This window comes from Ambystoma mexicanum, chromosome 5p (assembly GCF_040938575.1).
Source record: "Ambystoma mexicanum isolate Mex_15411 chromosome 5p, UKY_AmexF1_1, whole genome shotgun sequence".
Taxonomy (NCBI): domain Eukaryota; kingdom Metazoa; phylum Chordata; class Amphibia; order Caudata; family Ambystomatidae; genus Ambystoma; species Ambystoma mexicanum.
The window spans coordinates 1,348,078,878-1,348,102,985 of record NC_090930.1 but is presented as its reverse complement, the minus strand read 5'-3'; the positions used below and the strand labels follow the sequence as shown (position 1 = coordinate 1,348,102,985).

Genomic DNA, 24,108 nt, shown 5'->3' with positions numbered 1-24,108 from the left:
AGATACTGCTTCTGATGGGGTGCTGTTATCTTTGTCATTCTCAGGGCTCAAGGTGCAGCAGGAACTTCCAATTTTTGCGCAAACTCCTCCTTCCATCGCAGTTAGGAGCTCCAGTACGTATCTGTTCTGCAAGGCCACCATTCTTATTGCCCTTAGTTCTTCTTTTTATTGCGTTGAATCCGTTCACCGTGGAGTTGATCGTCATCATCAGCTCCCATCTGGTTATCTGCAGCCATTTCGCATTCGCATATGCTTGTACTCCTGGGTGTATTATGGAGGAAAAGAACCTACTGAATAATCTGTGAGCTGGTGGGATTTCGCTTATGCTGTTTCTGATTTACCCCAGAGGTAATTTCCTGTGAGTGGTTCTCCTTGTCTTTTTATTCTCGTCAGTGTCCTTTCTGGTGGGGGTGGCACTCTGGGATGGGCTGCCAGTTTGTTCCAGAGACCACCTTCTTCTCCTGTTTCCTTCATCCATCTTGGGGAAGTTTTCCATTTTGATGTGTTCTGCGGTACTACCGGGGAGGGTACGTTGATGTGTACCAGAGTACATACTCCACTCCATGATTGTGGTAGACTGCGATATGCTTTCGCTCCGCAGGCCCAGTAGTGGTCCATCAGTACTGCTGTCCCGGCACCCCCCCAGGAATCTTTTATTCTTTTACATCCTTCATTAACTCCTATATCAACTTCTCCATCGTGCTGGTAACATAGCGTGTGGGATGCAATAGGAATTATTGTTATTGGCTCCTCCTTTGTCTAACCATGTGAGTAGGGCCACACTCTTTGCCCACTCCTTGTAGCACTTGTCGTTTTCATTTTGTACCGTAATTGTACCGTAATTACTGGGGACTTTGCCAATGTCAATATCTTTCCCAGCACCCCGTTTTGCCTCTTATCTCTCTTGTGCTCCATTTGCATGGCAGATAGTTCAGGGTCACTTCTTTTGTTTCTCCTTTGTCTGGTCCGTCTGTTATGTACTGTAACCCTTCAGTTAGCTGCCAATAGTTGTCAAACATCGGTAGTGTTTTGATCAAGTTATCTTCGTATGTGTATGTTGACCTTGATTTCCACCTTAGTGTTGCCGTTTTACTTTGGAATCATCCTCGTGTTAGAAACAGCGCTAGATGTAGGCGGCACTCTGCTGTGGACGCTAGCACTTCAGTAGCCACAAATGTTCAAGAGGCACTCATGGCATACGGGATCAACAAGCATACGTAACAATTGTCCTTTGTTGTGTCCTTACCAATTTTGAACATATGTTTATACCACATGTTGTTAGAGACGTGTGCGGACTCTGTAAGATATGTGTCAACCCCATCAATGGAAACACTACGTTTACCTCTTTTTATGTTTTGGCCTGTGCTACTCGTACCACCTGACACAGTGCTCCTTGCAGCTGAAGTAGGGGAAATGTTCGTATTGGGTTTTGAGTTTACATGCAAAGCATAGTAGGCCTGCCAGACAGCGGCAGTTACCAGTCCAGTGGTCAAAAATATCCCCACCATTTTAATTACAATTGTTGCGACCACTGGCATGTTGACCTTACCTTTGCTGCCATACTGCAACTACTTTACTTGAGATGATATAGGTGCCCGCCTGAAAATTTCTAAAATTCTGCATTATTGTAGTTCGTATTCGTTACTTAAGCCCATGCGAAAAGCTCCTCCGACATCCGCCTAACTGACCTGTCTCTCAGAGCAGGTAGGGCCGCGTGGAGGTGCTGACCGCACTATAAATTGTACAAATGTGTTGTAATACTTGCGTGGCCGCCTCAGCCTGAAGTAATTTGGCCTTTTAATTCTGTGTATAAATTGGTGTGATAGTGCTTCTGGGTGGTCGTTGGGAGGTAACATTTAAGCCTTGTGTTTTTATCATATATTTTCATACAATAATTACAATGTGCGATGCCTGCATGTGCGAGGCAAAAAGAGAAGAGAACATGCACGTGTTTACAGTGTTCTGCGTATTTGCCAATATCTTTATCAGCGTTTGTTCCTTATCAATTTTTGTTAGATCCTTTTAATATACAGTCTACTGCCTTATTCCGATATCACCATCACGTTGAAATCATTATCAGTTAGTGCAGTGGGGACATTTTGTGTCTGTGATCTCCGTGGCATAGGGTGTGCTGTGGTCTGTGGCTCGTTTATGTCCTTGTGTGTATCTGACGCCTGGGGTGTGTCTTTTTCGTCTGTTGTTGCTGTTGCTGAAGTGTTGGCCCTGTCTCTGTAGTGGTGGGGCGTGGTCTGTGCTTTGTAGGGCTTGATGTCGTGGATATGTGTCCAAACGTCCCTATCTGTCAATTTAACTGCTCTGGGTGGCACTTTCTCGATAGTGTGTGGCCCCGTAAATCTAGTGGCGTTCCATTTCCTTAGGTAGTTCCTAAGGAGAACAGTGTTTCCTTCTTTCACCGTCCACTGTCCAGTTTGTTCCTCGTTGTTGGTTGTTTCCTGTTGATTGTTCTCTGACCTGCCCTGTGTCCATTGAATCTGGTGAGAGATAAAGGAGGCACTAGTAACCAGAGAAGTGACATAGTCCTACATTTCTTGACCAAAGACATTGTCTGTTCCTTCACAGTCATACATCGCTCTTGTGGGTGGGGTTAGTGGGAGGTGCATTTGGCGTCCAGTCACCACCTCGTCGGGTGTGAGGTGGTGGTCCGAACCATGTTTGTTTCTTAACTCAAACAGAGCCAGAGGAAGGCAATAAAGCCAACTCTTCTTGGTCGTCTGCTGAGTTTTAGCTATGGATTCTTTTAAGAGGCCGTTGAGGCGTTCAGACGACATTGGCTTGTGGGTGGTATGCACAGGCAAATTTATGTTTAATCCCGAGCAGGGTGGCGATGTGCTGAAACAATTCATTCGCAAAGTGCGGCCCGTTGTCTGACCTTAATACCTCACAGACCCCCCATCTCAGGAACACCTCTCGTACCAGAAACGTTGCTGCCCTAAGTGCGTCTGCATGGGAGCACGGGCCAGCCTCAATCCACCTTGAAAAGGGGCACACTACCACAATCATGTATCGGTAGCCTTGACATACATTGATCATGTCAACGTAGTCAAGGTGCAGGAAGCGTCCTTCAGGCCGTGGTATTGTACCCTTGATCACTTGCAGCGTGTGACCGGCCGTAGATTGCTGGCAGGTGAGGCAATTGCTGATACATTTTGCAACGTGTCAGTTTAGTTGAGGACCGAACCATGATTCTTTTATCCGTGCTGCAATTACTTCCTTTCCTGTATTGGTGGGATGGTGTAGTTGGGCCAGTGCTGTTTTTAGTAGGGCCAGGGGAATCGCAACTTTTCCTGTGTTATTCTGTCTCCATAGTGCATCTGTTGGGGACATAGTGCATCCTCTTTTTACCCACAGTTCTTTTTCTGCCATTGGGGCTGCCGCCTGTAGTTCCATAATCTGTGTCTCTGGGATGTGCGTGTACCCGTCTTTCATTAACATCTGTCTTGCCCTGCCCCTTTCTTTTTGTTTTTCTTGGTGGTCCCACATCTCGCCAAAATATGCAGCATATTTTGCATGTGCGTCTGCTGTTCCATTACCCCTAGATATTGGGTGTGTGCCTGAATTTTCACCAATGCCAGCTCGTGCGGGCATGTTATTACCTCGATCATTTCACCCAGGAGGAGAGCATGTCGCACTGGAGTACCGTCTACTCTTCTAGATCCCCTTCTGAGCGATCTTATTAATCCTGAGTGTACCGTAGACGTGACATAGGCACTGTCAGAATATATTGTAACTCTTTTGCTGTTGCTTTCTTCTAAGGCCAACATGAGAGCCACCAATTCTGCTGCTTGCACCGAATATTGTTGGGGTAGCGTGACACATTTTACTGGTACATATGTCCAATCCTCCCTTAATCGCACTACAGCTCCACCTGTCCTTCTTATACATCACTTTGATCAATTGTTGAGGACCCTTCAATGTACAAAATCTCAACCCCCTCTAGTGCATTTTCTTCTACCTTTCGGGTGGACGAGTAGTATTCAATGGCATTTGTAAAATCGTGTGCATATTCTCCTTCTGCTACTTCTTCTGCTATGAACTGTGCTGGGTTAACATTGTTGCATCTCACTATTTTCAACTTGGGTCTTGACAAAATAATTTCATATCCCGTTGCTCTCTGGGTAGTGAGTGTGGTTTTTTGGTTTGTGCAAAATTGCAAAGAGGGCGTGTTCAACGTACAGTGTGGTGGAGCAACCCATAGTGATGGAGGATGATTTTTCTACTGCAAATGCTGCAGCAGCCAGGTGTTGTTCGCACGGGAAGTGTCCCATCATTACTGCGTCTAAGTGTCTGCTGTAAAATGCTAGGGGTTTGTGTCCCATACTTGTTGTTTGTGTTGGCACTGCTTTCATTACTGCACCATCGCAATGCGAGAAGATGTAGAACTCTTTTTCGTAGTTGGGAGTGCCCGGAACTAGTGCCGTGGAAATGGCCTCTTTAAGTTCATTGAATGCATCAGTCATCTCTCTTGTCCATCCCAACTTCTTCACCCCTCTTTGTGCTTCCCTGAGAGCTGCCAATAGGGGCCCTATGAATGTGCTATAGTCAAAAACCCATTCTCTGCAATAATTGCACAGGCCAAGAAATTGTTGGTTGCAATTCCCTGATCGTTTGTGGCTGAGGTGTATTCTTTATTGCTTTTGCCCTTTGTGGTTTGATGTTCTTCCCTTTCTGTGATATAATCTGTCCTATTTATAGGACCTCTTCCTGACAGTACTGCAGTTTTTCCTTGTCAACCTTGTACCCCTTTTCGGCCAGAACTGTGAGCATTTTCACAGTCCTTCCTGCATTCCTCCTTGGTAGTGCTGCAGATGAGAATATCGTCTACATACTGCAATACCGTGCTTTCAAGTTCAACATTCCCCAGGTCCATCTGTATAACCCTGTTAAAGATGGATGGTGACTCGCAGTATCCCTGAGGTAGTGTCACGATTCCTGCCCCCAGCCACCCGGCATATCAGGCTGGAGCCAGGTCACGGCCACCTAGTCGGCCCCTAAGGGCCTCTCCATCTCCCCAGACACCTACTTGGACTCAGACTTGGCACCAAGCTCACACACAGTCCTGAGATCCACTTAGTATTGGACTTGCAATGTATTATGGGGCAATGGATGCCCCCATGTAATTCAGTTCCTTGAACTGGATGAGCGGTCTAGTGTTTCGGGTGTGGCTCAGCCCAGGGATACCTGGGATACCTACAGACTATTTAAATCATACCTGGCCTGAGAAACATGCTTTGCATTTCTCTGCACCTGCAGCGTGACACTCACCGTGCTCGGATCTCCTGAAGAGGCCCACTTCTTTCTTCAGCGACAGCGCACCTGCAAGAATAAGAACTTCGTTGCCAACACTCACCTCGAAGAGCATCCAACTTCTGTCCAGCTCCTCCCAGTCTTGCGGATTCCTACGGCAGTCATCTCCATCTCGGCACGCCACGCCCTACCAAAGGGGAGAAGAATAGAAGAAAAGACATAGTAAGCATTCTGCAATACTTAGCTCTCTCGAATTTGCAAATAGAGGTTAATCCTTACCTGAACTCCCGTTGATCGGACAACTTCTGCTCCGGAGCATCCCGCCGATCTGAAAAAGGGGAAAAGACACATCAGGTTAGCCCAAAACATTTAAGAGGCGCCGCACATCGCGCTTTCTCACCGCAGCTCATCTCCTCAGCTCGCTTCCATGCTGGCTTACTGCGGCACCTAAAAGGACACAGAAAAGACAAACATTGGTTAGTGCTAAGGAAGCCAATAAGCATCACGCTCCGCATTCCTGCTTACTTCAGCAGCGCATCACCATCCTCAAGACCCTCATCACCTAAGGAAAGAAAGACACAGTATTAAAGGGGCTAGAGCCATCAGAAACTTTGTAAGACTCCTTCAATTACCGGTCGGGCTGAAGCAGCAGCAAGCACCGTCCGCCGGGCCCGTGCCAGTGAAGCAACTAGGCACCCTCCAGCCCGCATCGCACAACGCACCCCTGCATCGAAGGCAGGACGGAGAGCGCCCCAGATCAAAAAACAAGATGAGGAGAGGTCCGGGGAAAGGTTGGGACCCAGAGAAGAAAAGGGGGGACAGACCAGCAAGACCAATAGGGAATTGACCTCTGATAATACTGTTTCAGGCCTGGTGCTTGGTTGAGCAAGTCCAGGGAAGGGTTCGAAGTGGTCCGAAGTCCGGACTGGCTGAGTGGCGTCCCCGTGGATATCAGGTGAGCGTTACAGGTAGCCTAGTGTGTTTCCATTTTGTATTGCGGTATGTGAAGCTGGTCAGATCTTGTGAGTCTGGGTGCAATGGTATTGAAAAGAACACATTCTTGAGTTCGATCACGGTGAACCGTGATGCCTCTGCTGGTATTCCACACAATATTGTGGCGGGGTTGGCTGCTATCGGGTATTCTGCTTCTACAATGTTGTTAAGTGGTCTCAAATCTTGTGTGAGACGCCAAGACCCTCCCTTAGCCTTGAGCACAGGGTACACCACAGTGTTACATGGTTATTCTGATGGTACCAATATACCCCTTTCCACTAGGGCGCTTACTGTCTCCTAAATTCCTTCATCAGCTTCTTTTAACAATGGGTATTGCTTCACTCTGGGCAGTATTGCTCCCCTTTTTAGTTTCATTTGTACCCCTGCAATGCTTTTTATGCACCCCACATCATAGGGACTAGTAGTCCATAGTGAGGCAGGTACAGCAGCAAAATCTTCCTCGCAGAAGTCAGATTGTGTGGGGCGGGGTGCTTCTAGCGCCATTGCCATTTTCTGAGCAACCTCCTTGTATGTTACTTTTAACCATACGTAGACGCTCATCTGGAACACCATCTGTCCATCTCCTGTTTCATCTGAGAACAGTTCCTCGTTTGACACCTGTGTTAGCCTGCATCCTTCTGCCAATGCTATCACCGCCCTCATGCCTTTCCTTCCCCCATCCTGCCCGTGAACTGCAATCCAGTCTTTGTTTGCTACAATACTTTCGATGTCTACTGATATGCCCCTTCTTCCTCACTCGTTGGCGTTTCTGGCCCGAAAAGGTAGGCGGCGGGCCTCCTCCATACCTTACCCTCAATCCCCGGTAGCCATGCTATTGCCATGTCTGTCCCGTATTGGAAGATCTCAGCATCCACTGTTTCTGCCCTCGGCACTGTCTGGCCACAGTAAGCCTGAAGTATGTGTCTTGCCGTGAGCATGTGTATGCCTGGTGTTGAGCATATTATCCCTTTGTCAGTGAAGGATTTGGTCATATTCAACAGACTCATGATATCCTGCCCTAGTATATTTACTGGGGATTGTTTTGAGTATAACGAGGGTAAAGAGAAGTCGTTATTTCTAACAGATAAGGATAGGTTATCAGTAAAAGGAACCACCCCTCGAGCCCCAGAAAATCCTTGAGTGTGCATGGCATTGCCTGACAATTTGAACTTCCCTTCCCTAATACAGGATCTAGTGGCCCCTGTGTCAACTAGGAAGGAAAATGTTTTGTCACCTATCGCCACCTTTATGCGTGGTTCCTCTGCAGGGTTAAGTGTTACCGACAGGATGGGACACAACAAGGAAGTCTGTGGGCTGTCCTATTGGGGGTACAATGATTGTCCACCGTCTGTGTAGGGGTTATGTCCCAGTATTGTTACTCCCCCCGATTTGTGTCTTTTGTACTGCCGTGTCCATGGGTTGTTGTATGTTGTCCTGTACTTGTGTATGGTGTTGCACTGTACTTGTGTATGGTGTTGCACTGTACTTGTGTATGGTATTGCACTGTGTGGACGTGGTGTTGTTTAGTCGGTCATTTGTTGTTGTGCTTGTTGTTGAGCGGGTTGGTGTTGTATCTGCTCTGTAGTGGTTAGCATGTCTGGTTGCTGTTGTAGCTATGGTAGTGTCATGCCACCTTGCTGTCTCGTCTGGGCCTGACCTGCTTGTAGCGTTTCTTGTTAGTGGTAGTTATTTGGTCCTCCTTGGTAGCCCTGTGGTCCTTGCTCCCCCCCCATCCCGCTTGTGCCAACCTTGCCCTGCATGTGCGTGATACGTGTCCTACTAACCCGCAGGTCCAGCTCATGGGCGGCTCCCGGGCCTGCCATGGGTAACCCCCTGTGCTGTCCCAATAACCCTGCTGTCCATATTGTGAATTCCCTCGGAACCCACTCCCTTGCTGGTGTGCTGATGGCCCAAACCCCCTCCCTCTGTTTAACCCTCCCCTACCTCTGTAGTTGTTCATGTAGCCGTTACCCATTTGTGTGTACCCTCCCTCCATGGGTTGTGCATATTGTTGTTGTGCCATGTATGGGGGCGGAGGTGACAATTGTTGTCATAATGGGTACTTGTTGCTGTATCGTTGGTTGCTGTTGTGCAAGAGCTGGTACCGTTGGGGCCGGGCCCGTTATGAGCGCCCCCTCTAGGGCATATTTTGACAGCTTCTTGTGAACCAGTTTTGCCTCATCAGCCTTTCTATCTTCCTCTTTCTGTTTCATCTTTTCTTGCCATAGCCTACAATGGTGCACTATTGTTAACTGTATCGCTGGCCACGCTTTTGCTTCCATCCCCACCAATTTTTTTTAATTGCCTCTGCACTGGTTTTGGGAGTCCCTGTATCAGTATGTGATAATATATATCATTTTGCGTGAAGTAATCGCCCCTATGTCTGATGTGTCGGGGTACTGTACCCTTAAATCTTGCCATACCGTGTGTCTGCAGTTTGCAAATGGCGACCCGTCATGTGATGTGTCGCTGATGGTCACCCCTGGGAATCCCGCCCTCTTCCAAATGTCATCTGCAGCATCACCCAAAATTCATATTAAGAGCCCTTGACATCCCCAACCACTAGCCTATGTCCCGCAGTTAATCTTTCCATTTTGTATATCCGTTTCCCCGCCCCTCCCCACCCGCTTAGGGAGGGTAGTCTGCACTTAATGTTTTCTTTGTCTACATGTTTCCATGGTACATATTGTGGCCTTGTCCCGCCCCTCCTCGAGCGGCATCTGTGTGTATTCTGTAATTTCCTCTGGTGTGCGTCTATGCTGTGTGATGTGTATGACTTGAGTCTCCTCCTCCATGTCTGATAAGTCAATAATTTGACGTGCATGCTGTGAGTTCCCTTTCTTCCTACGGTCCCCGGTTGGCCTCTCTGGCCCTTGTTGTGTGCTATTGCTGATCCTTCCTTTCTGCGCCCCGGGAGGTCCATGAGTCTGTTGACATATGGTGTGTGCCTGGTGGATGTTATTGTTTTTAGTATCCCTTCCCTCTGTGTGCTTGCACCCTCTCGTCCAGCTGTGCCTTCCTCACGTGTTCTGCATTCCCAAGAAGACCCTGTGCCTGTTATGTACAGTTTACTAAGCCCTTTTCCGCTCTCATCGCTCTGTCCTCCGCATGATTCTTCCTCCTCCTCCTCGTCACTACAGAACCCTTTCCCCCTCCCCCGAGAATGTTAATTTTGTGCGTGGGCCTCGTTCTGTTACTGTTTCTAAATCTGTCTACGCACTTACCTGTATCTGCTATATCTGCCTGTACTTGAGGTGTCGTGGCTGCCTCGCAAATGCGTGTTTTCAACGTACTCCTTGTTGTTCTGTTACTTTCTCTTAGCTCTTGGTCGTCTGGCCGTTCGCCCTCACTCTCCATTTCCGCTCTAGCTCTGCGTAGTTCTTTCATTATGGCATCACTTACCCGGCCCAACACCCTTGCATCGCTATCCTTGGTACTCGTTTCTCTGCCCTCTCTTGCTAGTATGCTCTCTATTATTCTTCCCTCCTCGTACTTACGTGTGCCTTCTGACAGAATCTTTTTCTTCCAGAGCGTCATTTCCCGGTCACTCTCTTCCCTTCTTCTTTTCTCCCGTTGTTCCATACGTGCTGCTCTTTCTGCAATACTCTGTATGCAAGCCTCCTCCCACTTCCTTTCTTCTTCCCTATAGTGCTCCAATTCCATTCTCACTCCCCTTTCTCTCTCCAGCTCTAACTGTCTCTCCAGCTCCTTTAGCTCAAGTTTTTTAGTGAGTATACTTCGTGCCTTCTTTAATTCGGCTAGTTTTTCCTCCAGTTCTGTTTCTTCTTTCGTTGTGTTCCCTTCTTCCCTGTTACTTACTTCACTCTCGCTCTGCGTTTGTCCTAACTCCGCTCTATCTATTGCCTGCATCACCTCCTCCTCCTTTCCTGTCACCGTCTCCTGCAGTTTTAATATCACCTGTGCTGCTATCCATTTGTCTGGCCCTATACCTGCTAACTTGAGCTGTGCTTTCTTTATGCCATCCACGTTCACCTGTGTCCCTTCCATACCTACCGTGCCCCCCCGTATGCAACTCTTTCTGGTAGTGGTCCTCTGGAGTGTACGGTCGTGGGTTGTATGTAGGGTTAGAGTATCCCTCTGCTGCCGTTAATTCTCAGGGCCTTGTTACTTCACTCAGCTCCCTTATTGGGTATAGCCCTTCTGTCTCTTTCTTGACTTCTTTTATTGGATATGACCCCTCTGCCTCTTCCTCACTCTCCTCAGCGTTCTTCGCTACATCGCTGGGAGGGGCCTGGGGCGTGTTGCACTCTTCCTATTCGCTCACCTCTTCTTTCTTTACCTCCTGCATGCTCATCATTCCAGGGCCATACCCCTGAAATATCCTCCAGAGGTCAATAACCTCTAATTGGCTTGCCAATTTCTTCCCTTTGTATGTGTTGTGTAAATATGCTAGCAGTGAATGTTGTGCTTCCATTCTAAAGCTACCGTTTGGCGGCCACGGTATCCTTCTCTTTTCGTCTGTCCCTTTAGTCCACTCAATACTGTATTTTACTATTTTTGTCTCGGTGCGGTGGTAGTGTCGCACAGATGTGTTGAAGTGGTGGTGTTAATGTGTGGTACCCATTGTCTGTTCCTAACCCATAATACAATGACATTTTTCAAATATATATACCACCGTTACCTGGCCCCTAGTTGGGGACTTCCGACACTCCGCTGTCAATGGGAGGGAACACATTTTGCATTACAATACTCTTGACTATTCACTACCAACTTCTCTGTCATCCTGTACCGGGCTGCCGCCCCTCGACACACCACCTGTGCAGCTAGGGCCCCCTTCGGACCTTGGCGCACAAGGTCACCTGTGACCTCGCGCCCAGCGCGGCATGCTCTGGTCTTCTCGGGTGGCCGCTACTCTGTACGCCTGTTAGTGTCCTAACCCCTCCTCCCCTCTACTTTCTCACAGCCTGCGCTGCGTATGTCCATACCTTCCCACTCGCATGGGTTGCACCATTTCTCAGCACACCCCCTTCAAACGATGAAGTGCCGGCGTTCTCCGTGCACGGCCGCCTGCTCACCTTTACCCTTCCCTAGCTGCTGAACTCGGCTCCAATTTCGTTAAAAGGGAAACACAATGTCCTATGCAAGCCCTATGGGTGACATCACCAACTAACACAACATATTCATATACACACAGTTTGAATATGTAATGCGCGCCAACTTTTACAATAGCAATCCCCACAGCTGTCTTCCCACTACACCTTGAGTGGAGTATTCGTTAATCACCTTTATTATTATAATTGAGCTGCACTCGCTGCGTCGCCTCGCACTTGATACGTTCCCTCACTATGGGAACTTAACCAGCCAACTATCTTTTGCAATCTAAGAGAGAGACTCTAGCTACCTCCTGCGGGAATACGTTATCTATTAACTGAGCTAAAACACACAATTTATAGGGATCCTCATCTATTCAGCAAACTACAACGCCGACTCATAGGAATACCACACCCCCATACATGTGTTTGCTAACTAGACCAATCAGCGCAGCACTACGTTCAACACGTGGGGACTCGCTGCCCCACCCAACATGCTCAATAACACAAGAAGGGACAACCTCTGCTCTGTTCCCTACTAACTCACTTGTCGATCACCACTGATAGACCAAATGTTGCCACAAAGTAAAACCACCCACCACCCTATTCACAATGCCCCCCCCCCAACATGATATTACTAGTTATGTGGTCCATACTCACATCGGGCCCACGTCTGCCGGTGCCGCTCGGCTGCGGACACCCCTATCAATCAGCTCGCCACTTCCCCTCGCCTGGACCGCGTGTGGACACTCACCAACCGGGGGCGATACATTTCCGAAGTCGGCTCCCAACGGCCAATCTCTGGATTGCACGGTCCGGTGGTCTCGCAGTTCTGTGATGGTCCTGCAGTCTTCCAAGGGGGCAACAGCGGAGGGGGCCGCGTTGCCGGGCCACTTTGTCGCAAACAGTCTCGCTGTGATCTTTCTCAGGATCTCAGCAGTGCCTCCAACATGTTAGGGTAATTTCTGTCGGAAGGCCCTAACTTCTTCCGTGTCCCAAGTAGGAGGCCCACACAAGAGCAATAGGTTACTGCTGTTTATTACACGGAAACAGACAGGGACAGGTTCACACAGCATAGGTTCCAGAAAACTTCTCGTTGTATTCGGGCTCGCAGGCCCCCTTTGTTTCTTAGTGACGTAACAACGTGCGTAACCTGTGAGAGCTCGCCCCCAAACCTACTGCCACTCCGGATTGGTTCGCTGAGTGGTAGGGTCAGTGTAGGACGGTATAGAGAAAAGGTTAATTGGTAGAGGTCAGGTGGTACGCTTGGGTTGTCTCTAAAAGTTGCTACATAAAAATTGTTAAATGGAGAGAGTTTTTGATTGGTTCGGTTATGATGTCCTCAGTGGTTAGCACCCCCATGCCCTGATGGTCCATCCGTGAGCCCCTAAGCCTGGGACCATCGTTGTTCCCAGCTCGCGATGTACCTGGTGCTGGCAACAATGTGTGACTGTGTCAGTGAAAGACAATGGACAGGTCCTGCTACTTGCCGTTAAAGCGCTCCTTTCCCATCGCTGCCGGTGTCTAATTCGTTACTTCTTTGGTGCAAGCTGGGTCCTAGACGTGGGACCCCAGCGCCTCTTGAGTCCTTGGAGCTTGGCATTGTACCAGTTCGGCATGATCACGTGCTGAGAGACCGTGGCTATGGCAGAATTACGGGGATTTGATTTGTATGTCTGCTCCGGGGAGTAGTAGCAGTGGCAGGTGTAACCTTGGCTTGGAGAGCGCGGCATGTTGATTGCAACGTCGCAACCTTGGCTGCGGGGCTCTAGTCGGGGTTGGTCTGCATGATCCGCACCTTGTAGCTCTGTATGAACTGCTCTGGGTCTGTAGACTCTGGTTTGCGGCCTACTTTAGCTTGGTCATATGTGGCTGTATAAGGTCCATAAGACAAGGAAAGGTGCACTGTGGTTCTTTGTACATCGGTCCATCTGTAGGGTCTTCAGGGGTTAGTAACATGAAGCGTCTGCAAGCATATACACAAATTCTTCTGACGTCTTGCGTTTCTGCGATGCGGTTGCTGACCTATGTGAAAAATAATAACAATGCTTGTCTGTGAGTGTGTGCGGTCCTCTAAGTCGTAGCACTGTGCTTGTTCTTCGTGTGGGTTGGTGTGTGTCTGATCCAGGTGCATGGAGCGCATGTGTTTCTGTTCATTGTGGCTATCTCGTCATGTCATCTCTAACAATGGCAGCATAGGTTTGTGACATTTAGTCGAGCTGGTCCATGTGGTCGGTCTCAGCTGCATCTTATTTCCCACCTCGTGCTCTGGGTGGGATGCGGCCAGGTTGTGGAGGTGGGGCGTGGCCACGGTGGATATTGACATCCGAGGCGGCGGACAGAGCTGCAAACTCGTCCCGCTGAAGGTACTTGGATTGTGACGTCATCGGCCATAGTTTGTAAGTGGATCAGGGGGAAGAGACCAACCCATTTTCCCTCTTCAGTTCAAGAGAAACGATTTCCTCTTGTTTGGAGCCCCTCTCTTTACAACTTTAGCAGAGGACTTTGGAGTAAACTGTGCTTCCAATAAGACTCCAGTGAATCATTGAAAAGTGTTCCAAAAATGAATCCACTAAGGGGAGGGTCTCTTCGCCCACTCCACCAACCGCCTTACAGATGCAAAATGCCACATTGGATTGGTCCAGCGAAAGCCTGTTGTCAAGGATCCAGGCTGCTGTAAAAAGTGTATACCTGCTGATGTCATACCGAAAGTGCCTTGTCTGCTGGAAGTGTGGGCAGGGACAGGAAGATTGAGAGCCATTGCAAAACCCAACATGGTGAGACCCCCTCTCTGTAGTCTGAACCTCTCCTTCTACTCTAACACTGCCCCTTCCTCTGTCTGCCTACATCAAAGGGTCTCCAGTAATATGTGTGAGGTGGCCATTGTGATGAGACTGTCTTTCAGGCACTGGTTCCCAGAGGGCCACCAGGGGAGGGTTCCTGCTCAGAAGGAAAGTGTCGAGCTAGGCATCGTGGTTTGGACCCAACAGGGTTATTGTGGGTACTTTCATGCCTGATCACTAATGCACCCCAGGCCCTGTCATTAATGAGTCCCTGCTCATGAAGCTGCCAATCAAGACATCCAATGCTTTTAGCTGTACGTTTGTTTCATCTCCGTAGCCACAATGTCATGACTAGACATGGTTTCTATTTAGACATTAATAACATCCACTAGGGTACACACACAATGTTGAACCAGAGGTGCAGACAGTTGAAAAGCCACATTGCCTTTTGGAACCTTGTATTCAAGAATACACATGCGATCTTTGAACCTGCCCCACTGCCATTCAATATCAGCTGCTGGGGTTGTTGAGAGATGGTCACAGCAGGGTACATGTGTGCATTATGCTTTTTGGCATCGAGCATATTGAAACTGGGATCAGATTGGCAGATTTCATTTTCAGAAACCGAATTACCTGTACCATTCTATTACTACAAATGAAAAATATTCTGGCGATACTGCCTTCCAGCTGGCATTCTGTCACTGTTGACACATAGCCAGACTACTGAAGGCTGTGTCCCTCATCGCATTCCCCCTCCTCTGTTTTGTTGCTGTGCCAATAGTTTTGGTCAAGCTAATAATGCTACAGTAACTACTCTTGTTCAAGACCTAGGCAGGCGCTGTACTGAAAGTGCGTTCTTGATTTAAACCTGCTTTGCATGTTCAACATATATACTGGAGAGAAAACTCCAGTGTGTATGTTGGCTCCTTTTGAGTTATGCGGCATATTGGGCTAACAAAAGAAAAAATAGTACAACCATGCTTCGAAATTACCACTAGCCACTGGTGCGAGATAATTTACTTTTGGCAAGTAAGAAACTGTGCTTTGCGCATGTGGAGATCTGACAATCATGCTGGGCGGGTGATCTTATATCTGGTTATCTGCTTGCAACTTTACAATTTGACAGATAGCCTTTGGTTGAGTTTGAATACCGACTGAGGCTTCTATCTAGTGCGAGAGCTTCACCAACGCTCTGTACGTTTGCACGGTTGGAGTCATGACCGACGCTTTAGCAAAATAATGGCGGTGTGCCCTATTATTCCTCCTCCCACATCTCCAAGGTCTTTAACATCCGGATCTAAATTTGCTATTAAATGAGCCCTGGACCTTTTGATGCTGACCAATTTGCCCCTCCCCCCCCACCTCCCCCTGTTGTAGGCCAACGGCTGGACCAAAATCTGGCCCTATGGCGTCAAGAATGTAGGGGTCAGTCACTATATAAATATATATTTTTAATATTTAACTATTTGTTTTCAAGGTTTCCCAGTTAATGTAGCATGAGAAGTCCAGAGTACACAATAGAGGTAATTGTCGATACAGTGGGAGGATTCTGTGTTTGAATGCTGTGTTCACAATTAAACTCATGTTGAAATATATATATATATGGTTTCATTGTACAAATACACTACTTTTCATTCTAGGTGCCGTTTAAACTACATGATGTTCGTGGATGTTTCTCTGAAGAGGAGTGGAGGCTTTTACATGAATGGCAGAAAGAACTTTACAAGAATGTGATGAAGGAAATTCACCAGGCCCTGATCTCTCTCGGTAAAGTTACCCCAAAGACTGCATTGCAGCTCGAATGAGAATACAATGCCTTTTTTAATTAATGTGTTCTACCTTTTTAAGAACAGTGGGAAATGTCTATTCTTTTCTACGGTTGCATACCTTCTGATCAACAACACAAACCTTGAACAATGCTTTCAAATTATTTTACAGATTGTATTCTCCCATTTCATGTATGCTTTCTTAACATGAATTGAAATATGTACGTTTTACACCACTCCAAGAATGTACACAATGATGATTGATGCTTATTGATATGGTCTTTTGAGTCGTCTGCTTGTCTGATCAACGTAAAGATATTGGAAAATCATTTGTGGAAATATCTTTTTTAAGTGAGTTTGAGCAGTGGACTACAACGTACTTCGTCCAAATGTTGTTCATTCTCTAACACCATATTCTGAGTTTCTGCCCTGAACCATTATCACCAAGTGCAGTACCCTACTCGGCTGAAGGTGCTTTTCCCTTATCACAGGCAATCACTTATACATTATTTGCCCAAAAACACTTTGGTTGGGTGGGGGTGGGTTGGTCGTCCTTGGTGAGGGGGGAATCTCCGTAGCCTATCCCTTATTTCTTTGTTTGAGAACCTCTCGAGTTGCTTATGGCAAGTGTATATGCTTCTTGCACTCCTCTTCTGGGGTCAAGGTGTTAAAAAAAAACTTTAAAAGTGGATCTTTTGACATTATCTGGTCCGACAGTGGGGACCCCGGCAGTATGTAGGGGTAAATTGCAGAAATTAAAGACATAGTATAGAAATGCTCAAGCGTGTTGTGCAAACGATGAGTCATTTTCTCCACCAGAAAATGCTAGCATCTGTTAAGCCACACGTTCTGATAAAATTTGTCTTATTTGAGTAAGCTTGCAGTGGGGTACCTGGTGAGGAGTGCGCTAATAACCACTCATTAAGTAAATATGATAAGTAGATTTGAAAGATGTCTGTTGAGCTGCAATAGAGGTGGAATGGTGGTTAACCCCTACCCACCCTTAACAAATAAAAGATACTGATTTTCCTCCTTTGTCGCGCTCAAACACTTTGCAAATTAAATGGATTCAATAATACATTGCTAAACTTCGAATAATATGTGAACAGTGGTCAATTTAATGGAAAACAAATTGATCAAAGGACATAGTAACATGATCAGAAAGCATATGACTGTCACAATAGCATTATATCACTGTCTCAAAACAGATATACAAAGTGGTTCAAAAAGACAACCTATTATAGTCATGTGTCAATCACAACTCACATCAGATTATAAGGTGAGTACAAACTGCAAATATAGGGTCTGTCCTGAATTCCTAAAGCCTGTCCTGAATTCCTAAAGCCGACACGTGTTTCGACCCATAGGGGTCGTCGTCAGGGCTGTTTGGTCACACTTGTACTCAATACAGTTCTATATAAGAAACGGACAACTGTAAGAAGCTTGCTTTGTGTATTGAGGTATTGAAATATGCCTCTAGACTAGTTATCCATGGCCGTCCTAGTGCAACACACAATTGGGTAGCAAGAATCAGATGAACTAATATTTTACCCCAGTTGATAACCTGCGATCCTCAGTGTCCTCCATGCCAAATACAAGAAATGCTGGTTCACTCAGGATAGGATAACCTGCCATCTCCGGCAATGGATTATTTGATCTTCTGCTAGGAATCCCTCAGTTGCAGACATTAACACCACTTGTGCATGTAAGAGCCAATCAATTGACGACATCTTGCAGAATTCTAATCTGCTTCCGTTAAATGTATGTAGCATTTCCGGTTTATGGTACCAGCTATGCATCATCTTTTAATGTATTTCAGATAATTTAACACTTGGAGAGGTGTTGGCCTTAGTGCACCATAGCGTTTCCCATGTGTTTTCATCTATCCGTTTTCTTAACTAATACTTTTTTCCCCCTATCTAGTTCGATTACAACCAGATATTATATCTTGTTCTGGAAAATTCTGTGTACTAGGCCCTTATGTTCCTTATGAATCCTTAAAAACAATTTCTAAGTTTGACAATTACATGCTCTGCCTCTTCACCCTCCACCCACAGCATTTAGGTTGCATCACCCATTGTAATAGCTGCCAATACCAAAACCATTGCAAATCCAATTGACAGAGCGCAAAGTCCTTCATTATGATCTTGTTGAAAAGAACCCCCAATTGAGTGGTATTCAAAAAATATTTTTATGCTGAGCCCCCTTTGAGTAAAAATATTGTTGCTTGGCTCCCCATGTGCCATTTCTGCTTATATGTTCTATTAAAAGCAGTCACCATACTTGCACATCCTTCGGGCTTCCCCTCACAGTTTGAAGACTACTGCCTTAATGTATTACATCTGCCCTTTGGCCAATCTGAAAATATACCTGTTCCCAAGTATCAAGCATGATTGGTTGGTGGCGCTCGAGAGCCAGGCCTAGCATGGCGGACTCCCTGTGAGCTTGGTTAACCAGCCCAAATTAATCCTGTGATATCATGGCGCTGAGCGGGCCTGGGCTCATTTTACGCCGCCTACTGCACCCGTGAGGCGTTGAGAGACTGGGGGTGAAGTGTCGGCTTGCGTTGTCCAAGCTCTGCGCCAACATCACTGTGGACCCTGAAGAACGGTTGCTGGTGCCGATGACCGTGTAGGCCGCACTCGACTGGCCCGCTTTGCAGAGAGGAGGTGGAGGAGGCAGCAAAGAGTGCTCAGTGCAGTTGACGCGGCGACCTGCGAATAGTGGCTTTTTTGCCCTGGGGTGCTCGGATCCAGAAAGTTGCTTTGAGGCTGGCGGGCGGTGTGATTGAGGCGGCAGTACCGTGTGCCTCTGACAGCACCATACGCTGGGTATACCACGCTGAGAGAGCGTGAAGGCGGGAGCTCCTGGTGGATGCTGGGTTGGTTCCCGAGACACACAAGATCCTGCCGGATGTTGGAGCTGCAAGCGCCAGCTCAGTCCTCTTGCAGGATCTATCCTGTCCGGAGCGACGGTGGCTGTGAGTGCGTTGGGCCAGCGGATTTGACCTCCCCTCAAACCTCCCCACCTCCCTTTTTATGGGCAACCATCTCCTGTGAAAGTCAGCAGGCTGAGGCCACGGCTGGGGTATTGGCCTTCACCTCTGCAGTCACTGTGGTCCTGGGGTTGGACGCTGCGTGAGGTTGGACGCTGCGTGAGGTTGCTGCAGTGATCCCAGAGGTGGCTGGTGCCCGAGTCCCTGGAGATTCCTCACTGGGCCGGTGGCTCCTTAATATAGACTCTGCTTGGCGGATGTCGGGTGATATCCTTTTGGAGAATAGCCTGTGCTTGGCTGTATCGGCAGGGCAGCGTTCAAGTGCTACGTGCTGGGCTCCTTGCAGTGCATTATCCCTGCTGGGCATCTGGGTACTACTCCTTGTGCCTGGTGTAATGCTTACTGCCTGTCACCGCCGTTCCTAGAACCTCTCCACTCGTATATCCTTGTGGAGATGCTTGAAAGGGTTTCCCCACACCAAGATGGCGTCAAGCTCCTGGAAACCCTGGTTGGGAAATACAGACTGGGATAGGTAAGGGGCACATTTGTTTGTTTGTTTATTTATTTATTATGGCGCACAAAACCCAGAGGTAACAGGGCGCAACAAAGAACAGGAAAATAAGATTACATAAAAACTTACTTGCAGGATAAGGCACATGTGAATATAAAGCATAGCATTACATTACGTCAAGGCTGATGGCAGGACATATATATATATATATTTCTGAGGCTTGTGGAATCTGCTTAGATCACATGCTGTGCATAGGCCGACATCTAGTGGAAGCTGCGGAGTATTACAGTTTGTTTTTCGAAAGTCGAAAATGGGCGTCGACACAGGCGTGCCAGTAATACTATCCCTAGTGTGACGTCCACTGTACCCAAGATCCCTCACGCGTGTAGGATCCTCAGATTGTTTTTTTCCGCCATACTGGTCGGAAGCATCTTGCGGAGTTCCCTGGCCTTAGCCATACTTTTGCTGTTATTATAATTATAATTCTTATTCATTCCCTTCCCCACCCCAACGTCGACCCTCAACCTCGACGACGGCTGGAGAAGTCATCGACCGTCGACTGCTGCACGACGGATCTGGGCCTCGGAAGGCCGCTGGCCTCGGCCCGGGCCTAGTAGGCCGCTGGCCTCGGCCCTTACAAGTAGGGAGAGTGGGGGGTGGTACATACTCTTTACTCTTGATATATAGTTACATTTTATATATTCCTACACTTAGCAGCCCGCTGCCTTACGGTGCGTATGGAGGGTACCCCTTTTCAATTCTGCCCCAAGTGCAATCGCAAATACCCTTGGGTCGACAGGCACGCCACGTGCAATCTCTGCTTGCCGAGGGATCACCCCGAAGCGAACTGCAGAGCGTGTAGTAGGTTTAAACCTAAGACACTTAAGGACCGTTCGACAAAGCGTTGGGCCCACCACGCCAGGCAGGAGGCCATGGCAGCGGAGGGCGCCTTCAGCGATGGCAGCGACGCCGTACTTTCGGACGGCGAGGGCATTATGGCGTCGAAAGACAGCCGGCGAGCGCAGGTCCCCGACCTCGGAAGGTCGTCCGGCAGGGCGGCTATGGGGAAGACCCCCGGCGACGCAAGCGCTACACACCTAACACACACTAAACACACTAAGACCAACCGGACCTCGACGACGTCGACTTCCCGGAAAGAGGCACAAAAAGAACGGTCCGACTCGGTGTCCTCTGGGCGCTCTCGATCGAGATCACCTCACGACGCAAGGCAATCATCCACTCTTGCCAAGAGTGCCTCGCTACACACATTAACGGAAGTTCGATCGTCGGGAGACGAAGACGACTTCCACCCCCAGGCCGCGCTCCAAGTTACCGAGACCGCGGTTAACACCAGTGAGGCCCCACGCCCGAAGCACACAGATACCTCTCCAGACCCTCGGCGCCAGGCGTCGAAAGTCTCTGGGGCCTCCAAGGGACAGGGAAAACATTTTTCCACGCACGGGGAGGGGGGGAAACAGCGGAAAGCACAGCCTTCCACCCCTGTAAAGCCATCCTCTCACCCTAGGCAGACAAGTAAACACAAGTCTACCCTTGAAAAGTCCCATAAATCATCACCTGCTAAAGTAATACCCTGTTCCAGGGAATGGTCCAGTGAAGACATAGACAGGGTTATGTCTAGGATGTCTTCCTTGGCTGATTTTTATGATAAGAACCCAGAACACTTTCTTTCATATAACCCTCAAGGGGCCACACCCTCAGGCTCCTCCGATCCTATCCCGCTAAGTAAAAAGCCCCGGGTCGAAAGACCTGAACCCTTCGAGGTTCAGCCTTACTCCACTCCATATTCTACTCCACTCCCCAGTTATCAGGGACAAGTTTTCCCTGAAGAGGACCAGGAGTTTGCAATTATGGAAGAACAAACCGGGACAGATTACTATGCAGAGGATGAGGACCTGGAGGAGGGAGAAGATGAGCAGGAAATTTACAGAGTAGATTCCCCAGTACAAAGCGAAGCCCCAGTTACTGACTCTCCAGTTGATAACCAGCCCCTCCTTAACGAGGTTCTCGCTCGAGCAGCGGAACACTTCCACATCGACACCCACGGTGTACAGGAGGAAAGGGACTTCGCGGAGGAGTTTGTAGGAGAGAGAAGACCGGTCGCTCAGACCATCCCTATCCTCAAATCCATCCAACGAAGAATAGATCCTTCCCTGGTGAATCCTAACCTCACCAGAGCTGTCAACCCCAGAATTGAAAAGATTTTCCGGGCAGCCCAGTCTGACCCTCTGTATATAAGGGGACATCTTAAACCAGATTCCCTAGTGGTGACCAACACTAGAAAAAGGGCTGGCACGCCCTTATCTTCATCAGAAGCTCCTCCCGACAAGGAGAGCAAAAAACTTTACGGGTTTGGCAGAAAGGTAGCCTCAACGTCCGCCTACCAAGCAAGGATTGCGAATTCCACCACCCTGTTGGCTAGTTACAATTGCCATCAATGGGAAGAAGTCGCGGCGCTCATTGCCTCTGCTCCAGAACCGTTAAAGGGCCAGCTGGCTCGGATCTCGGCAGAGGGGAGAGCCGTGTCTGGTTGCATTTTAAAAGCAACTTTCGACGCCGCTGACAACGCAGGGAGATTGATAGCAGAAGGTACTGTTATCAAGAGACATGCGTGGTTACGGCAGTCGGGATTCAAGACAGAAACCCAGGCTTCTTTAATAGACAAGCCAGTGGAACCCGACCTATTGTTTGGGAAAGCGGTCGAAGACGCACTTAAAAATGCCAAAGATGAATATGAGACTCTCAAATCCCTTGGCCAGCTTACCAACAAACCCCCTAACCAGAGGGGGAACAATAATTTTCGTCGCCCACGCGGCCAAAATTCACAAAGAGGCAACTATGCCCAGGGACAAGGTACACAATGGAATAACAACCAGCAGTCTACCCAGAGTTACGGCAGGGGTAACAAGAGAGGTCGTGGAAGAGGCAGAGGCAGCCCCAACAAGGGAGGTGGCACGCCTCCACCAAAACAGTGACGCTCAGTTCAGGGTCCCTTGCCACGCAACCCCAGTAGGGGGACGCATTTCCACCTTCACCCAGGCTTGGGAAGGGATCACCTCAGACAGATGGGTGCTGTCAACAGTATCCGCAGGATATTGTATAGAACTACTGCAGCGTCCCCGGAATCATCCTCCACGACAAAGAGTGCACTCCCTAGAGCATCAAAGGATCCTTCTCGAGGAGATCGCCATTCTGCTAGAAAAGGACGCGATAGAACTCGTCCCAGGACACCAGGTAAACAAGGGTATCTATTCAACTTACTTCCTTGTGCCAAAGAAAGATTTGACAATGCGCCCAGTATTGGACTTACGGCCTGCCAACAAATATGTCAAGCCCCAAAAATTCCGTATGACCACGCTACAAGAGGTAATCCCCCTCCTAAAAAAGGGGGATTACATGGCAACCTTGGATATGAAAGATGCTTATTTTCATATTTCCATGCTCCCAGCGCACAAAAAGTACTTGCGCTTCAAGGTGGACAGTCGCCACTACCAATTCAAGGTACTGCCCTTCGGGATAGCTTCAGCACCAAGGGTATTCACCAAGGTACTGGCGGTGGCGGCTGCACACCTACGCAGGGAAGCAATCCCGGTGTACCCTTATCTGGACGACTGGCTCATAACGGGGGAAACCCCAGGAATTTGCAGGTCAAACATTCAGAGGACTATCGACCTCCTCCACGAATTAGGCTTCTCCATCAACGAGAAAAAGTCAAGTCTGGTGCCAAGCACCTCAAAACAGTTTCTAGGAGCTATCCTAGATACTCAGAAAGGATTGACCTTCCCTTCGGAAGAGAGAATTCGGAATATACTTCTGCAAATTCCGCATTATCAGTCAGGTCAACAGATAACAGTACGCAAAGCTATGCGGTTACTGGGCATGATGGCGTCATGCATTTACCTGGTCCCCCACGCGCGTCTGCGCATGCGTCCCATGCAGGAATGGTTGGCGAAACAGTGGTCTCAGGCAAGTGGTCATTGGGACGATCTAGTGGTCGTTTCGCCAACACTCGTACAGAGCCTACACTGGTGGACAAGAGAGAATCTCGCAAAGGGGAAACCCTTTTACGATCCCGAAGTACAAGCCGTGGTGACTACAGATGCATGCCTGACTGGGTGGGGAGCTCACCATCTCCACCACACAGCTCAGGGTCTCTGGTCTCACTCAGTAGCCAAGAACCACATCAATCTGCTAGAGCTTCTGGCAGTATTCCGAGCGCTAAGGGCGTTCGAGCCCCATCTACTGAACTTGTCGGTGCAGATCAGGACGGACAGCACGACAGCCATGTTCTATCTGAACAAGCAAGGGGGGACTCGTTCGCCAAATCTGTCCAAGCTTGCCCAGAAAATATGGATATGGGCACTCAGACGGAACATCTTCCTGTCATCGCAACATGTTCCAGGGGAGCTCAATTCCCTAGCGGATGCTCTAAGCAGAGACTCCCTCCCAGAAGAACACGAATGGGTCCTTCACAGAGACGTAGTAGAAGATCTCTTCTCTCAGTGGGGTTTCCCCACTATAGACCTATTCGCCACAAGCGAAAACAAACAATGCCCAGGATTTGCATCCAGGTTCCCCCAGCCGGACTCCCAAGGGAATGCCCTGTGGATGAACTGGTCAGGGATGTTTGCGTACGCTTTTCCACCAACTCCTCTCATCAGGAAGGTGGTGTACAAGATGAACAAGGAATCTATGACGCTCATCCTAGTTGCTCCCATGTGGGCGA

General features: G+C 48.4%; 1 protein-coding gene across 7 annotated transcripts in view; it reads left to right on the top strand.

The window, feature by feature from the left end:
- Positions 1 to 24,108, top strand: part of LOC138481557 (zinc finger protein 660-like) — a 1,126,844-nt gene that overhangs the window by 227,587 nt on the left and 875,149 nt on the right. For all 7 annotated transcript variants that reach the window (XM_069613740.1, XM_069613741.1, XM_069613742.1 and 4 more), the window contains exon 2: positions 15,733 to 15,859. In XM_069613740.1, coding sequence (XP_069469841.1) covers positions 15,826 to 15,859 — 34 coding nt within the window. In that variant the 5' untranslated portion in view covers positions 15,733 to 15,825. The remainder of the gene's footprint in view (positions 1 to 15,732; positions 15,860 to 24,108) is intronic.